We start from the raw sequence: 16847 nt of genomic DNA, 5'->3' as shown, positions 1-16847 counted from the left end.
CCAACCCGTAACAACCACAGGCCCCAACCATACAACTTCTCTATAGCACTGTCTGGTGCCGGGCATCAGGCCAGAGGGCAGAAACCCATTTCTACAACTTTCCCACCTCACGGAAACACTGCAAAGTCTAGTCATCGTGCCACTGATCCAAACAATAAAAATTGTGCTGCTACAACCCAGCCTCACATCATTCAGTTGTGTGGACGTTTAAACTCACGTTTGGCAAGGTAATGTGGTCCTTTGCACGCACACGTAAGAAAAAGAGAGCTGGTTATAACTGCAACAAATTAGTTACTGCCCCATATGGGCCCAAAAGAAATTCATTTTCTGGGCAAACGTTCTCCTGTTCACGTTGCACCAAGCTTTTTTTGAAGGCTGAGTATAATCTCCCAGCAGCCGTGAGAATTACCTCCGGAAAATTTTCCCGACAGTTTTTTAAACGGTGGCTGGCCTAAAATTCAGTGAATAGAATTAGCTCCCAACGTAACCTAACATAACCTAACCGAACATATCATAACCTATCCAAATCCAGCCGAACTGCAGCATACCTAGCCCAGTCCAGAACAACCACACAGAACACAACCTCTACTAAACCTGATCCAACCCATTTTAGAAGCCGTGTGCATCGATCTCTTGATATAGTAATAACCAGAATAAAAAAAGCAAAATCACGAGTGAAAACTTCAAAAATTTCGAAAGCTTCGGGGGAAAAAAAAAAATACTTCACCGATGCCGCACTCGAATTTGGGCCTTCGTGTCAAAAAAGCAAGTACTGTACCACAGCGCCATAGGAGCAGCTGTAGAGACGAGATTTTAGGGAATATTTGTTGCACAGAATCTTCGGGTGGTGTGTTTAGCCAATCACAGGTGACTGCTAAGAGAAACTACTGATGGTAATTTTCACTGTTGCAGTGACAATAGACACTACCTTCTTTGAAAGCAGCCAGCTCTGACAAAACAGTGGATACTGTTGGCAGCGCTACCGAGTATTTTTGTCATAGTGGACCTTAAGAAATAGCCAAGATGAAGGCAAAGAAAAAAGAAGGAGGGCGAGGACTTTCAAACGTCGTGTTTGTAGAAAAGAACTCAGTGGCCTTTTCTTCCACTCTTCAATAAAGCACACGTTGCTGCCCAAAGGCAGCATATGTGGGAACAGTAAGGAAGTGTGTGTGGAAGACACGATAGCACAAAATGAAAACCAAGCTCTAGGAAAGAATCAGGATTCAATGGGCTAAGAGGCAAGAGATTTTAGGGCAACCATCAACTGCCTGACGTGTGTGGCCACACACTGCGTACCAAGGAGTGACACTGCATCACCCATGTACAAAGAATTGAAGAGAGACGCTTATCTGGCAATCCGGAATCAACAATAGAATTTAAAATGTTCAATTTCCTACATAGTCATTCTGGGTGGCACGGTCCACTTTGTGGAAGGGTTGTTGTGCTTTTCCCATTTAGCCCTTTTTATACCGGGAAAAAAGGGCGCACTGAAAGGTTCCTGCAGATTTATGAACATAGTGACCACGCGGAGGCTACCAAACTAATCAGAAGTGCATTCTGAAATAAACGGGCTCTCACTCTCAGCGAACCATTCCCCACAAAGACCACAAAGTCTGAAAAATGTGAAGGTGAATCCCTAACGCACATTCAGTCTGCTGTAAAGCTCACCATATCTCCAATGCCACTTCATTTTTCCCTCCCTAAAGTTTTGGTCTGTTTCTCTCAGTACACAACACACAAAGATAAGAAATTAGTCACAGGCAGCAAGGAATGGAATAAAAACAAAAGGCGTGGCCCGAAAGAAAATCACACATGTTCTTTAACCATGCTTTCTGAAAGGTTCAGGGTTTGCCACACAGTGCAGACATCTGGCTAGGCAGCTAGACTGCATGCAACGTACCGTATTTACTCGATTGTAACGCGAGGAGTGACTTTTCACTACATTCAGAAAGAAATTTAAGCATTTCAGTATCCGATTGTAATGCGAGGGCCGACTTCAGGTAGCCAAAATTAGGAAAAAAAAGTCGCGCTACAATCGAGTAAATACAGTATAAAGCTTGCTTCCCCTGCACAGCTGGGATGTCATGGCTGACAACAATCTCGTACCACCCCCACCTGACCCACACTCGTCCAATAAGTGTCACTCAAGATGAGAAAAACATCTCATTGTATAACTGCTCCAAGTCCATTCCTTGTTACTCCACAGCTGTCCACAAACTAAGGCTGTCATCCAAACAACCTGACCACCCTTTATACTTTTTGGGCTCACCAACTGATAAGTTTGAACGAGAGTTTTAGGCACCAAAGCTACACTTGAGCTACGAACAGTGCCACAGCAATTGGCTGGAAATTATTTCGGACCACCTCACTAATTTCTTTAAGGCATGATGAAATTTAGACATGCAGGTGTTTGCTTTCAACATCGCAAAAACACCTGCCGTATCCAGAAATTTAAGTACAGTCAAACTCCGCAATAACGAAACCGCCGGGAAGACCAAAATGTTCCCTTTTGCAGGAATTTCGTTGCCACGAGAATGAATTAAACGACATAAAAATCGCCCTCAAACCAAAAAGTTGTTTCCAAATATCGATGATATAACTTTGCGAGCCTTATACTGCAGCAACTTCACAGCTCAGCTTTGACACAATAAGTGGCTCACTCATTGCTAGTAGTTGTGTTGCGCCTAAGAATGACGGAATCATGTAAAGCGCATTCAAAATATTCCGCGGGTTCGCTTTCTCTGCACGTTTTTCTCCTTGGTCCTCAGCACCGAGAATGTCCGAGCATGCAAGCTAAGTCCAGCTTCTTCCGTTGACTAACTGTGCCACAGAGTTGCACCTCATTGTTCCAATGCTGTTCAAAAAACCAAGTGCACACTGCATGGTTGACGTCCGGAAAGACCGCAGCTGTCACTATTTTGTTTTGTAAACATGCACCATTCAAGAGTGGCGGCCTTGCTTTTCAAAATGCCAGAGCGAGCTGCAGGCGGTGTCAGAACATTCAGAGCTATCCTCCCTTCCTCCACTTGGGCAATGATGGCTGCCTTATCTCGTAGCGATAAAAACTTTTGCTTTTGGGCTGGCGGAGGCACCTTATTGAGCGCGCACGTGCCAATCGCCACACGCTATTCAGCGGTAGCCGGCTAGCATATGGAGCCCAAGCCAAAGCCGTGCCACGAGTCACCGGATGTCGCCCCCTTGTGATGTTGCTGAGAGGCCACCACCACGACCGCCTATTGCACGATCTTTTATGTAAACAAAAATGGCAGTGGCTATGCAGACATTTACACACTCAAGAGTCCGCAAAAAAATGCATTTGAGCACTTTTAGGACACTCTTAGCCTCAAATGGGTAACTGCTGACCACACTTGCAGCAAATTTCGGTATTGCGGATCGCTTCCCAGAGACATTTTGTTGCCACGAGATATGAAGTACATGGGCCTCTATGGACGTTCGCCGGGGATCTGAAAATATTTAGTCGCCACAGGAATTCCGTACTCATGGGATTTCGTTATCACGTGGTTTTACTCTACTGCCTTCGTGCCCAATTAATGTGAATTTTGCCTGAACAGCATAAACTAAACACTAAACACGCAGCATGCACAGCCTTGCCAAGTGCAACGATCACCCCTGCATTTCACTCTCTCCCTACAGGCAAGCCAGTGACACCCAAACTTTGCAGCAGTCAGGAAAGCATGTGACACTGCATGTGCAGGTGCAAAAAGAAGCGTGCGACTTACGCCGACTTTGCGCAGCAGGTCGCCGACAATGTTGAGGGCCGACACCCGCGCTGAGGGTGTCAACGGTGTCTGGCTGCCCTGGGGCTGCGAAGCACCGCTGCTCACTGAACCCACTGTCGCAATGCACAGACAGGGGGTGGGGGGGAGGGGAGGGGAGAATACGAGGATGAGTACGGCTATTCCACAAACTAGAATGGTCAAAGGACGATCAGTTTTTTTTTTTTTTACTACTGTCAAAGGGTGAAAGCAAGGAAACATATTCACACTATTTACAATTAGGCCTAAGAGTAGCTGAAGAATATAATGTACAGTCTGTCAAAATTTTTTGGGCCGAACTGGAAACGCACAGGCCGCAAAAAAATCTAATGTACCAGCTTACGTCCCGAGAGAGGCCGAAACTTTTTATGCTGGAAAGCTAGGAAAAACACCCTTCTTTCTTTCTTACTGTCAAAATATTGTCACATTTAAAGGAAAAGCTTATTCTTGGAATTTTTGGCGGTTGAGAAGGCTTAGGATTGGCTTAGAAACTTTTGGCACAGGGCGTACACAAGCCGAAATGTTCATAGCCACATCCAGCACCTTTGTCTTGAAGTTTCTGAACCGTCTTGCAATATTACTATTACTACTTGTATACAGACCAACCCTGTTATAACGAACACTGATATACTGAATAGTTGAATCTAACAAACTAAATTTCTGCAGTAATTGCGCTTTCAGGAGTATTTTTGCGATTGAGATGTTAGTGCTTAATTGAAGGTGAAGGGTCAGAACCTTTTCAGAAACAAGTTTCGGATGGAATCGTTGCAATGTTTCAATTGCACCAACACCACACAAGCACATACCAAGCGCACCATGCATCAGCTGACAAAAATTGGAGCAATTTAAGATGGGGTTTCTCCGTTAAGACTAATTCCTGCATCTGAATTCGCCAAATAGTCAAGACCTAAAAATAGCACAAGAACATTCCCAACACCCCCACCAGCCATTTCATTTGCGATTAGAATATTGGGGATGTTCTCATTGTACCGTATTTTTATGTTTATAACCTGACCTCTCATGTTGTGGCCAGGAAAAAAAAAATCTCGTATTACCCACACTGCTGGCCCTGAAATGAAACTTCTCAATCTTCCTGAAAAACTACTACTATGCAATGTGTTGCACTTATTCAGATTGCAAGCACACCAGTGGTTATCAAGCCATTTTTCGTATCTGCACAACAAAAGCAAAAAAAAAAGAGAAAGAAAGAAACATGCTGTATGGCCCCCAGCCAATAAAAAGCTGCATTTTATTCTTTATTTTCAGAATGAGCCAGCTTGCATAGGGCAGGGGGACGATTACAACCATGGCTGAAGGTAACTGACCGAGGCAACGGACGTCAAAGCGTAGAAATGGGCTGCGAAGCAGACTTAGCAAAGCAAAAAGTGCAGACGACATTTATTGCAGCTGCCCTCATTCTACAAATGCACCTTTATTATGCTCCAGGTGTGTATTTTTTCTTGAGGAACGGAAGCTTCACGCTGTTTCTTGCCCTTCAATCGGAGTTGGTGCCCTCTTCTCTTCCAATTCTGATGCTGCTGTCTCAATGTATGTTTCCAGCTACTCTTTGTAGATGCTGTAGGCACTGTGAACCATCTTCATCACCCTTTCTTGGAAACCCAAAACTTCGAGCTGCAACAACTTGTTCTTGCAGAGCTTGTTTTTGCAAAGAAATGCCAATTCTTGTGTAGAAAATACAGCTTTTGTCCAACTAACGAAGTTCCTTAGGCACTTGATCACTGCAGGATTTTTTACCTAATGGCCTGCAAGAATTTCCTAAAATCTGCAGCCAAGTATTTGGCTAACCTACACCCCAAGAAACAAGACATTAGGTACAGTCTTTGCGCTGTCATCAGCGGTGTCCAAAGACCTAACAAGAACACCCATTCATTGTTTTTGGATGACCTTGTTCAGAGGCCTGTCAAAACAGATTGCCACCGAACATACGACGCAATCCCATAGCAGATGGTGTACCTTTCTCTGTCTTTCCTCAGCTGGACTTTTGCAAGCACCTCGCAAATTGGAAACAGAGCTAGAAACGATCCATGAGTCATAGTATCGAGACACTGTGCGATTTCTGCTTTCATCACGTTACTCTTAACATTACCTATTGATGCTTGCAAAGGGGCGGTGGTCCCCGCTGCCTCTGAGCTACTGCCAGGCAAGCCACCTAGCCAACTCTACAAAAATGACACCTACTTTGGCTGGGAAGCACTTTTTATTATTAAAAATCAGCAGTGTACTTATCTAAAGCAAGACTTTCAGAGAATAAAAAAAGACCTCCAGTCAACTGGCCACACAGCTTGCTGCCATAGACCTCTTCTCCAACACGATAAACAGCACATGACACTGAAAACGCAAGCTGGACGGAATGATCAGCACGCACAGCTGAAGGCCCAACAAATTTCTTCTCTCCCTAAAGATGCTGTAGCTGAGATACCCAGTAGCGTTCACCCCAAATAACACAACCACCCATCAGTGAAATCGTCCCACACAGTAACCTGCACTACTGCAGAAGTACATGAACATAAAAACGCAACACTTCACGTATGCTAAAAGACACTCAAGGTAGCAGTGTAGCGCAAAAGCACTGCTGCACTGGATTGTTCGCGACTTGTCTTGGCTTGGCTACTACATGCGGAGGCAACATAGAAGTAGGGGACTTGCAAGACACGGCGGACTGGATGACAACGCAACTCCGGCCCTTGACACACTACAATAACGGTCTTCGAGATGTGCTAAAGGAAAGAAGGAGAAACAATACAAAAGGCGGCCTTTATGCATTTTTAGCTCCTCCAATAGGTTCTGTTTAAAGGGGGGGCCACGCACACAAAATACAAGTTTGTTTTATTCGAAAAATCGTTTTGTGGTGCCCCCACCGATTGTCTGGAAGCAAACAATGCTTTATACACTGACAAATTAATCAATTTAGGTTGAAATTTTGATTCTCCCCACCAAATCGTGTATTTTCGCGACGTCTGTGTGAAGTGTGATGCTCGTGTTGACGACGACGACGACGACGACGACAGCAGCATGTGCGAAACATACCCACAGTGCTCGTGCCCCAAATGCCTGCTGCTGTGGGGATTGTCCACAGTGCAGTTGCACCAAAGAAAAAGAAGCAACACACCACACGAAGGAGTGACGTGGACCAACAACAGGCGGCCACAACTGAGGAGTCCGGGAGGAGAACGCCGGCAGGAGTGGACGGAGCAGATTTGAGGAGAGTGACATCCAGGCGGAAGACTAAGCTCGTATAATTTTTGGGACCCGAGCTCGAGGGGGGTCTACCCTGTCACCTTGGAATTCAGGGGCAGAGGCGAGACTCCCGAGCTGAAGGGGTGCGCACAACGTTGGCTTGCTTCACCCCTGGGACGACCCGCCGGCTGCTGCCCGTCGGCGACCGGCAGTGTATGGTTGCATCCTGCCCGCTGCTACAGGGTGCCGCATCGTGAGCGGCTGCCAAGGAGATCGTTGTTTACGAGGACAACGGCGCGTCTTCCTCGTCAACACTCTGGCGTGTGCGATGCCGTCGTCACAGCCCCGCAACGCCACATCCCGCATTGCCACCAGCACCTACGGCACCCTGTGGACACCGCTCCATCGCCCGGAACATTTGGTGGGGACTGTACTTTAAGGGGGGACACGGGTCTTTGGGACGAAAAAATCGCGAAAAAGTCGATTTTTTGAAAACAAGATTTTCGAATTCCGCAACTATTATTCTCTCTATGTGCGAAGTTTTGTGTCTCGTGAACCAGTATTTAAAACGTTATATTGATTTATAACGCGCGTGGGAGCTGAATTTTTGCTGAAGCCGATGCAAAAACGGCCCTACTTTCGCGTTGTGCGGCGGTCGTACCGCATGCCTGATCGCGGCAACCTCGGTATCGTTTGAAAGAGCGGCTTTTCTTCTTTTTTTTCGCGCCACAACTGCCCCCGTGCAGACATTGTCCGAATAGCAAAACGGCGCCAAAAACCCCCGCAACTAGCGATCCCATTCGCCGAGAGAAGGCACGTGACCAAATCTCGTCTCCTGATTGGCAGAGCCTGGTTTGCATCGTCTGCTCTGGTAGTGCGAGCGCATCCGAGGCGGCTCCATCTTGCTTATCGTGTTCGCACCACAAGCAAAGAGCCATGCCGAAGGCCCAGCTAAAGTTTGCTACGAGGCACAAGTTTGGGAAAAAAAGCGAAGCGGTTCTTGTACAACTTCCACAAGAGTCCTGCAGTAGCGGAGGAAAGCGCCGGGCCTGACGCGCTACCCGCGCCAAGCTGCGCGGAAGCCACCGCCGACGACGTAGGCCTAACGGCCCCACCAGTCAGCGGAAATGCTTTGGAAAGCGGCCGTATGAGACGCGACACAGTGATGCTGCAACCTGAAGATTTGCTGCAGAGAGAGGTGGTTGCACACGAACAGTTGAAAGCGCTTTCTTCAACTCCTGCAACTGAGCGGAAATCCAACTTGTTCACGAGCGCCGACGACACTCCTCCCGGCCCACCTGACGAGAGCAGCTTCGTGATTGCGAGTTTGGACTGCGTCAACATGTTGCTGTCGGCTGTAAAGTGCAGCGTTTGCGTTGACAGCGTGACATTTAGAACCGGCGAGCGGGCGTACGGCCTCTCCGTAAAGATGGTTATCGCGTGTGCGACCTGCGGTGATGTTGCCTCGGAGTGGAGCTCTCCCCGCGTGAACAGCGATAAGAAAGTTAATCCGTTTATCGTGAACGTTCTCGCCGCGCGAGCGATGCAGGCTACGGGAAATCGCCAAACCGCGCTGAACGATGTGTTTGCTACAATGAACATTTCTCACCGCGGGCTGCACACCAAAACGTGGCAAGGCTACGTGAAGGAGAAGCTTGCGCCCGCTGCGACTCGCGCTGCCGACAACGTGATGGCCGAAAGTGCGCATTCAGTGAGAAAGCTCTACGACGATCTGCAACTGGACAACCCCGGTAACATTTGTGTTACGTACGACGGGTCGTGGATGACGCGAGGCCACTCGTCTCACATCGGCGTCGGCGTGGTTATCGAACTCTTTACGGGATTAGTTCTAGACTTCGTCGTACTGAGCAACTTTTGTGCTGGGTGCGAGCGCGGGCCAAAGGTAGGCGACCCAGCTTACCAAGCTTGGAAGGACAATCACGTCTGTCAAAAAAACACTGAAAAGAAGGCTGGTGAGATGGAGGTGGAGGCCGGTCTCATCCTCTTTGAGAGGTCACTGCAGCTGCACAAACTAAGGTACACCACAATTCTGTCAGACGGCGACAGCCGCACCTACTTGGCGTTGGTGGATGCCAAGGTGTATGGTTTTATTCCAATCAAGAAGGAAGACTGTGTCAATCATGTGAAGAAGAGGATGGGCACCACCCTGCGTAACCTGCTTGCAAAAGGTACGGGCTCGGCATCTGAGAGGCTCGGTGGCAAGGGTCACTAAGCTCAGTTCTTATTATGGCTGGGCATTGAAATCGCACAGTGGCGACGTCAGGGCCATGCACAAAGCGGTGATGGCCACCTACCACCACATCACTTCAAACCACAGCCTCTGCCCACCAGGCCCGGACTCGTGGTGCCGGCAGAACGCTGCCAAGGCGAAGGGGGAGCCCACTCCAAAACACAGATACAACCTGCCACCTCACGTGTGCGAGGCTCTTCTACCTGTGTACAAGCGTCTTTCGGACGAAAAGCTCCTGCAGCGCTGCCTGCAAGGCAAAACGCAGAACTCCAATGAGTCCCTCCACTCCATGATATGGGCCCTGGCACCCAAGGAGAAGCACGCGTCGCTGTTCACTGTGCAAGCTGCTGTGGCTGAGGCGGTGCTGAAGTTTAACGCAGGCAACGAAAGAGCCTCGGCTTCCATTCTCAAGCAACTTGACCTGAACCCTGGGCTTGCCAGCACGAAGCGTATGGCAGAAAAAGACCGCCGTCGAGGATCCGCCTCTGCACGCAAGCACAAGTCAGCTGATGGCATGCAGCGAGCTTTCAAGAAGCGCCACTCCGGTGCCTCCAGTCAAACAGATTATGTGCCTGGTGGCTACTGACTCCATACCAGTGTAAATACACTGCAATTTTGTTGTTGTTCTCACTGAAAACGAGTCTGCTGTTTCTTTCTTCATTTTCTCAAAACACTAATTTTGGCCTGTCTGCAAACTTGCGGAAGAGCTATCTCAGCTCTCAGGGCACACAAAACTATAATTTTTGTTGTGCCATGGAGCAGAATGTGCAAAGCACACAATGGTAGGAACAGAATTTTTATTATATGCGTCGAAAATTTTTTATTTCGCTCTGAACCAGACCTCATGGTGCCAAGTTTTGAACAACAAACTTTAAACTGCCATAAAATCACTACTTGTGGCCTTATCAAAAAAGTACTAACATTGTGTTCCTTGTGCTTTCTAGTACATTTTGGTGTGAAGAAAACAACTTTCAGTTAGTTAGGCTTTTTTCTACTAATTACGCAAGAAATCACTAATTAATGTTAATTATATTAAAAACTAATTGGCACAGAAACAAAATAAGTGCAGATTTGAGATCAGCACAGCAAACTACATCAGGGAGTCAAGTGTCATTGCAGTTGGTAAAAAAACAAGGAAGATAGGTTTAAGACCAGTGTCCCCCCTTAAATTTTCTGCAGAGTTTGTACTTCCTAGTTTTATTCGGGCGTTGTTTCACTCCGAGTTGTAATTGCTTGCCGCGTGCGTGTTGGTTTAGGAATAATGTTCTTGTGCCGTTGTCAAGCACCCCTCGTCTCATTATTTAGTACCCTCATACCCTCATACCCCTCCCTTCACCTCTCAAACCCTGATGACCCCCTCGTCAAAGCTGAGACCCCCTCGCATTCCATTCCCCATCAACTACGACAGCCGGTCGGGAAAGTAAGCGGTCAGTGGGCGTCCCCTGCCCACCATGGGGCGTTTTGCCACCACGGGTCGCCCCCTGCCCATCCCAAGTCCCCCCGACATTGCCGGCGGCAGCCGCGGGAGGCACTGACCCCTGGGGGGCGTGGTGGGTCCCTCGGTGGCGAGCCGGTTGGAGTCGGCCAGTCCCGGGATGCGGCTGGAGGAAGGGGCGTGCACCCCTCCGGCCCCCCTGGGAGGAGGAGGGGGCAGGAGGAGGCTGGCCGAGTCCCTCCGCTGGCGCTGCGAGGGCGGGGACGTCGGCTCGGGCAGGAAGGGCATCGTCTCCTCCTTGTGCACGCTCTGGCGGATCATCAGCTCCTGCTTCAGGTCTGCAGCCACACAGGGAGAGAGAGAGAGACGGGGGGGATTGGCCGACGACGACGGGATCAACCGACACCAAAGAATAATGTCAACATTGGGGCTCCTCGGTCCCTCCACCAAGAAGCAGTCCAGCATTCGTTTTCTTACAAATGTATTTCCATGCTGTGGAGAATCCTCGGACCATTCGCAGCGAGTCCAACAACGTACACTGAAGTGCCCCATTGATTTGAATCAGCCACAGCTGCTGTTTTCTACCCTTTCCTTTAGGATAGATGCAAGCCATAAAGGGGCACTGCGTTCTGTTGAAGAAAATTTAGTTGCGAGTCAGCGCTGTCTGTTGTTGTGTTTTGCGCAGTTTATTCTTTTCAATAACACACCAAACTCACCCAATCTGTTTTATCGAGTAACAAAAATGACATTAACCACGAACATTGGCCCGCTCACTGCGACAGCACCGCACCGGTTTCCCTATTAGTTTTACACTAGTATATACTACAGGAAAATCTGAAGCAGCTGTGCCGTGCTGTCGCGAGACCCACCGTAACAGCTGGGAGCGTTCCTTTTTTACTTAGCCTGTGACAAAAACAGCAACAGGAGGAACATTTTTTTTGTTCAGGTTGCGTGAAGCTCCCAAAAAATCTCCCAATGAAGTCTTTTGCATAGTGTGCTTCAATACAATAAAAAGAACTTTGATATTCTTTTGAACAACTATGGTTTTCAGCAGCCCGAGGCAACTTTGGAGCTTGTCGGGGAGCCATGCCAAGCAAAAACAAAACCCTTCTGTGTGGTACACGGCAGCGCACTCGAAGTGTGGCTCACACAGACAGTAATTCGATAGTTCCCCTCCAAATTAGTCTACATACATTAGTATGAAACTATGGCGGCTCTCCCAAAGCTAACCTGCAGGGCATATGGATATTAGATTTATTTAATGGCATACCAAGTAAATGCCCCCTACAGCCCCCTAAATGCCCCCTAAAGTAAATGCCCCCTACAGCCATAACGAGCAAATCGCAACGCCCCTCCAATTTTGTTATACCGAGATTAAAGTGTAACAGCAAGGTTCAAGACCTGGCAGGAAAAAAAAAATACAAACAAAAAGGGGAAGAGTAACGTGCAGCTAATACTTGCCACTGCCATCTTGATGCTGCCCCGTCTGTCGTCGTCGCTTGGTCTGCGATTTGTGCTGTACATAGCTTGCCGCTTGTGCACTCTGTTGTGAGGACCCTTTATCGCTTCCTCCCCTTTGCACCTCCCCAAACCGGGTTTTTCCGTGCACGCGCTGAAGGTGTTTTTTAGCACACACAGGATTGCCTGTTTCTCCTTTCAAGTAACCACACAAAGCTTCGCTTTAAAACGAGAGGAAGACTTCGATCGTCGTCTCACCGCGTGCCTCGTCCTTCAGCCTCTGGACCATGCAGCTCATGGCCTCCTTGTCGTCCAGCTCACTCTCCAGGAAGGCGTTCCGCTCAATGGCCTGCAAGAGGAGGACGCAACACGTGGACACATTGCTGGTCAGATCAGGGTAAGAGTTTACACACGCCAAAGAGAGAAGGGTTGGACAGGAGAGGAAAGGCTTCCAGAGCAAAATCACGAGCCATTTCACTCTGGAGGTGGACGACCAGCGGAGCTGTTTCGAACACAACATTTCAGGCGACAGGCGTGAGCAAATCTTACTCCTTACCAAGCGTTGAAAGCAGTCATCCCTAAGAAGGGGACGCACACTTTTATTTTGACTAATGACACTGCAAATGGTGCCGATTAACGATAGCTAATCCACTCAAATTATGCCTGTGCTACACGGCAACTTTCAATTGACAATTCGACTCTCACGCACAACTTCGCCCTATGTATTTACAATGAGGCACTCGATAGGCAATTTGTTCAACGGCCTTCAGAAGGACTTTGAAACAGCCGTGAAGCACAGGCATTACACACCCAGGTTATGAAACGTACAAGTTTGACATCACAGACAGGTTTGGTTTTTTGAAGCGGTGCCCGTTATTACCTTCCTATCCAAGGTGCACATTCAAATGATGAAACATTTGTGGTGAAGGTCCAAATCCCGTTTTGAACGGCGTACAAATTCGGTGGTGACCGCGTGTTAACAGCACGCACGGGGACGTCATTTTCTAACGCCTCGGGCTAGAGAAGTCGCACTTCAAAGACACAAGGAGCCTTCAGAACATGACGAAAAATACATGGAAACGTAGCCATATCAGCTTCCCCTAAAATGTGCCTTTTTTCGACTAAAACCGGGCTCTGTTCATTTCTTCTTTGGTTTCCACAGGAAACAGATTGGGGAGTGACTAAAGTTCTGTATGTAAGCCCAGAGCACTAAGCAAAACATTACATCCAGATTTCTCTTTTTTTGCACAACACAGCTTTCAAGACAATACTTTCTGAAGATGTGTTTGTACAAGTTTTTGTAGCACTTCTCCAAGTAGCTTTTTTTTTTTTTTTTTTTTTTCCCCCCGAATAGTAACTCAAAGGGATACTGAAGTGAATGCGTCAGACATTAAGTAAGCCTCGACTAAAGGAACCACCAACTCAGCAGGCCTTACTCACTTAGTTTCTCCACTTAGTTTTACTGCCCAAGTTTCTCCACAAAGTTTCAAATAAGACAAAAGAGCAGGCACCATTTGAAGCCTCCTAAGAAACTACAGCAGCGGCATCCAATGCAATTTAAGTTTTCAGAACGGTACCAGTTACCAGCACCAAAATGGTAGCAGGCTGCTTGGATATGGAACCAGGGTTTTACACCCTACCCTTTCACATAGTACATTTTTCACACCACCTCCACGCTCCCCGATCTAAAACTGACCCCCTGAATTACGCCCACGCATTACAAACTTCTCCATTTCACAGCGCAACAAAAAATCCAATAAAGGCAAGTTGCAAAGCCACAGCTGCCTCCAACAGGGAGTGCCCTATGGCCTTTCATTGTGATGCCATAGAAGACGAATCAAGTACAACAATTGGCATTCAACCTGTCTGTTCCACAGGCGACCAAACGACATAAGTCACGTGAAGAAACACTTTTGTCTAACACTAAGACTTGCAGCTCCAACAAGCACTCAAGCGAAGCGAACACGCACCATTTGCAAAGAAACAAAAGTAATGGATGAAAAAAAAAAAAAAAAGGTAACCTTCACCGTTTCGAAGCATGACAAGAAGCGGCAGAGAAATAGAACAATCAAGACAAATTTGCTATCACACACAAGATAAGTTGGGCGTCGCACAAAGCAAAGCGCGAAACTTTGGTGTCGGTATCGACAAAAACCGAAAACCAGCAGCAGAAGAAGATAAACCTCTGCTTCTGAGTAACTCGGCTTCGATCAGTTGAAACAGGATCGAAAGTGATGTCCCGGGCCAGTATCGGGAGGCAAAAAGATAAGGGTGTTCCCATCACTTTTTATAGATTGTCATCTTCCTGGAAGGGACTACTGTGGTACACAATGGAGTAAAAATGGCACGACAAAAGCCCCTCCTTATCAGAAAGGTGCAGACACATCTCAAGTGCAAATCAGCAGATAACGCACTCGGGATATCTGAAGAGGCCCACAAAAAGACTTGGGGAGACCGTGGGTATCATTGTGCGCCTATCATACGAATGTCTCCCTATCATACGAACACCAAGGTGCTAATGCGATACTGCAACGTGAAATGCGGACTGATTGGTAGCTGCACTGCAGCTCGTTGCAAGATCTAAAAAAAGGACGGCGAAAGTTGCACTAACTCCTCATCCTTGCCAACTGTAACACTCCTTCATGCCGTGCAACAGACCCCACACTATCTGCCGATTTACACATTCACACACACAATACATTTCGACTTTAATTTAAATGCTACATCCCATTCAGGCTTTAAGGTTGCCCAATAAGATTTGAGTGGTTTAAGTTCACGTTTAAATGGTTAGGGCTGCCAGGCTTCTAGAAACCGAGGCAGGCTAATGTTTTACCATACACTGCAGCAAGCGAACTAAGTCACTTGACTATCTATCTGGTCCTCGTACGATTGGAAAAAGCACTAAAGAGAAGATAAACCTTTGGGCTACAGCTACACTTCATTGAAGACTTCGGAGGGAAATCACAGACACATTTGGACGACTGAGAGTGCATTGCTGGTGTTTTACCATGATTGAGATGTATGGTACAAGACAGCTTAAAAATGTGGCAAGTGGAAATCTGAGAATGCCAGCATGAAAAGATGGGTTAAAATGTCAACATCCCCGCTTCTTTTCACCACAGTGTGACTAAACAAAACCCCAAGACATAAAAAGATGTGGTGGGTCTCACCTGGTTGAGCTTGGACTCAAACTCCTCCAGCGAGGCCACAGTTGCCCTGTAGACAGGTAAAGTAAGGCACGATTATGAAACACTCCGCTAACTGCAATTACAAGTAACTACAGGTGGAACAGACACAGAGAACAGGAGCGAGAAAAGCTTTCAGGCAGGTAAATTCGCTTTGATCGCATACAAAAGGCACAGTGCGACAACAGATTCCCACACACATGCTGTAAAGGTTAAAAGTGAGAGGCACGACTCTCCAAGAAGGCCCGTCATTCTAAAATATCGCCGACACATTCAACATTTTGCGAGGCTTACGAACCCCTGACTACAGCACGAGAGCTTGATGGAGCAAGGTTACGCAGACAGAAAAAGCTCTTGAGATCTGAGTGGTCTAGTGCTCTCCAAATGAGGCCCAGTAGCTCAACATCCACTCACACTTGGTCACACCTTCTGAAATTCAGCACAAAATTCACCACAGGCATTATTAGGTAATAGAGTGAGGGGCAAAGCTCAGCACTTTTCGCGCGAAAAGCACAATCGAAACAGACGAAACAGAGAGGAACAAGAAAAAGGTCACGCTCTTCTTTGACCCGACCTCTTGGCGCGCTCGAGGTCGTCGTTGGACTGCTCGAGCTCGCGGATGTAGGTGTGCAGCTCGGCCCGGGAGGCAGTGACCTCGGCCAGCTGCGTCTGCAGATCCTGCACCTGCCGACCGCCCTCCCGCTGGCTCTGCTGGAGCTTCTCCTGGGAGAGCATGGGAGGAGGAGAGGGCAGGTCACGCATTGCGGGCAAGCACACCAAACCAACAACTTCACTTGCACACTACTAGGTTTCGACCAGGCAGGACAACGATACTCTTGACCCCCATCGAAGGGTCCCACAAGCACACAGCGAGACTGTTGGGAATCACTGCCCAGCTGTACCCATGCTCCTAACGCTGTTTTTTAAAGCGAAAGCTTTCTTTGTGGGACCGATGGCGTCCTGACAAAAAACTAATGCATTTTCCCGTAGAATGGTTGGACAACCACAAAGATCCGATAAGGTCTCTGCGACTAAGGCGCAGGTGCGACCAGCACTATGCCAACACAGTTACAGTAAAACCTGGTTACAAGCCACTCAAGGGAACTAAAAAAACGTGTCTCTTGTAACAAAAGTCTCTTTTATGAAATGTTGCTAACATGGCGAACATAGGAAGACCAACCAAACCACTTTCATTCAAATGCCTCTTCTTATAACCAAGCGTCTCTTGTAAGTGTCTCCTGTAATGAGGTTTTACTGTACTTGAAAATTGCAAGAAGGGTAGGCGTCTGTCTAGGACAGTACACCCGCATTGATCTTGAAGGAGGAATACAATAGTATGCCTTTATCTCACAAACCACGTCTCGGCATACATTTATACTGTTACTTGGTGCGGGAAAAATCACATTGCGTTTGTTTGTTTGTTTGCAATGTGGGCCTTTGAAGGTTCGGACGCACCTTCGGCGAAGGTTGGGCGTAGTTTCACCTCTCGTGCTTCGCTTAACTTTCTTTAGGAAGGGATGGTCATTTTTTCTATTCCTTTACAT

At 47.6% G+C, this 16847-nt stretch overlaps 1 protein-coding gene and 1 pseudogene across 4 annotated transcripts in view; one reads left to right on the top strand and one right to left on the bottom strand.

The window, feature by feature from the left end:
• LOC144138688 (nuclear distribution protein nudE-like 1) overlaps positions 1-16847 on the bottom strand; it is a 56510-nt gene that overhangs the window by 20684 nt on the left and 18979 nt on the right. For 3 of the 4 annotated variants that reach the window (XM_077671090.1, XM_077671091.1, XM_077671092.1), the window contains exons 4-8: positions 15878-16026; positions 15289-15334; positions 12377-12467; positions 10762-10998; positions 3741-3853 (exon numbers count right to left, since the gene is read on the bottom strand). In XM_077671090.1, the coding sequence (XP_077527216.1) occupies positions 3741-3853; positions 10762-10998; positions 12377-12467; positions 15289-15334; positions 15878-16026 (636 nt within the window). Of the gene's footprint in view, positions 1-3740; positions 3854-5778; positions 6515-10761; positions 10999-12376; positions 12468-15288; positions 15335-15877; positions 16027-16847 lie in introns of those variants that run through there. The other variant, XM_077671093.1, reaches the window with a different exon arrangement.
• LOC144138687 (uncharacterized) lies at positions 7426-10135 on the top strand (annotated as a pseudogene).

This window comes from Haemaphysalis longicornis, unplaced genomic scaffold (genome assembly GCF_048455015.1).
Source record: "Haemaphysalis longicornis isolate Haplotype H1 unplaced genomic scaffold, Haemaphysalis longicornis Haplotype H1 scaffold_5, whole genome shotgun sequence".
Taxonomy (NCBI): Eukaryota; Metazoa; Arthropoda; class Arachnida; order Ixodida; family Ixodidae; genus Haemaphysalis; species Haemaphysalis longicornis.
This window is presented reverse-complemented; position numbering and strand designations above follow the sequence as displayed.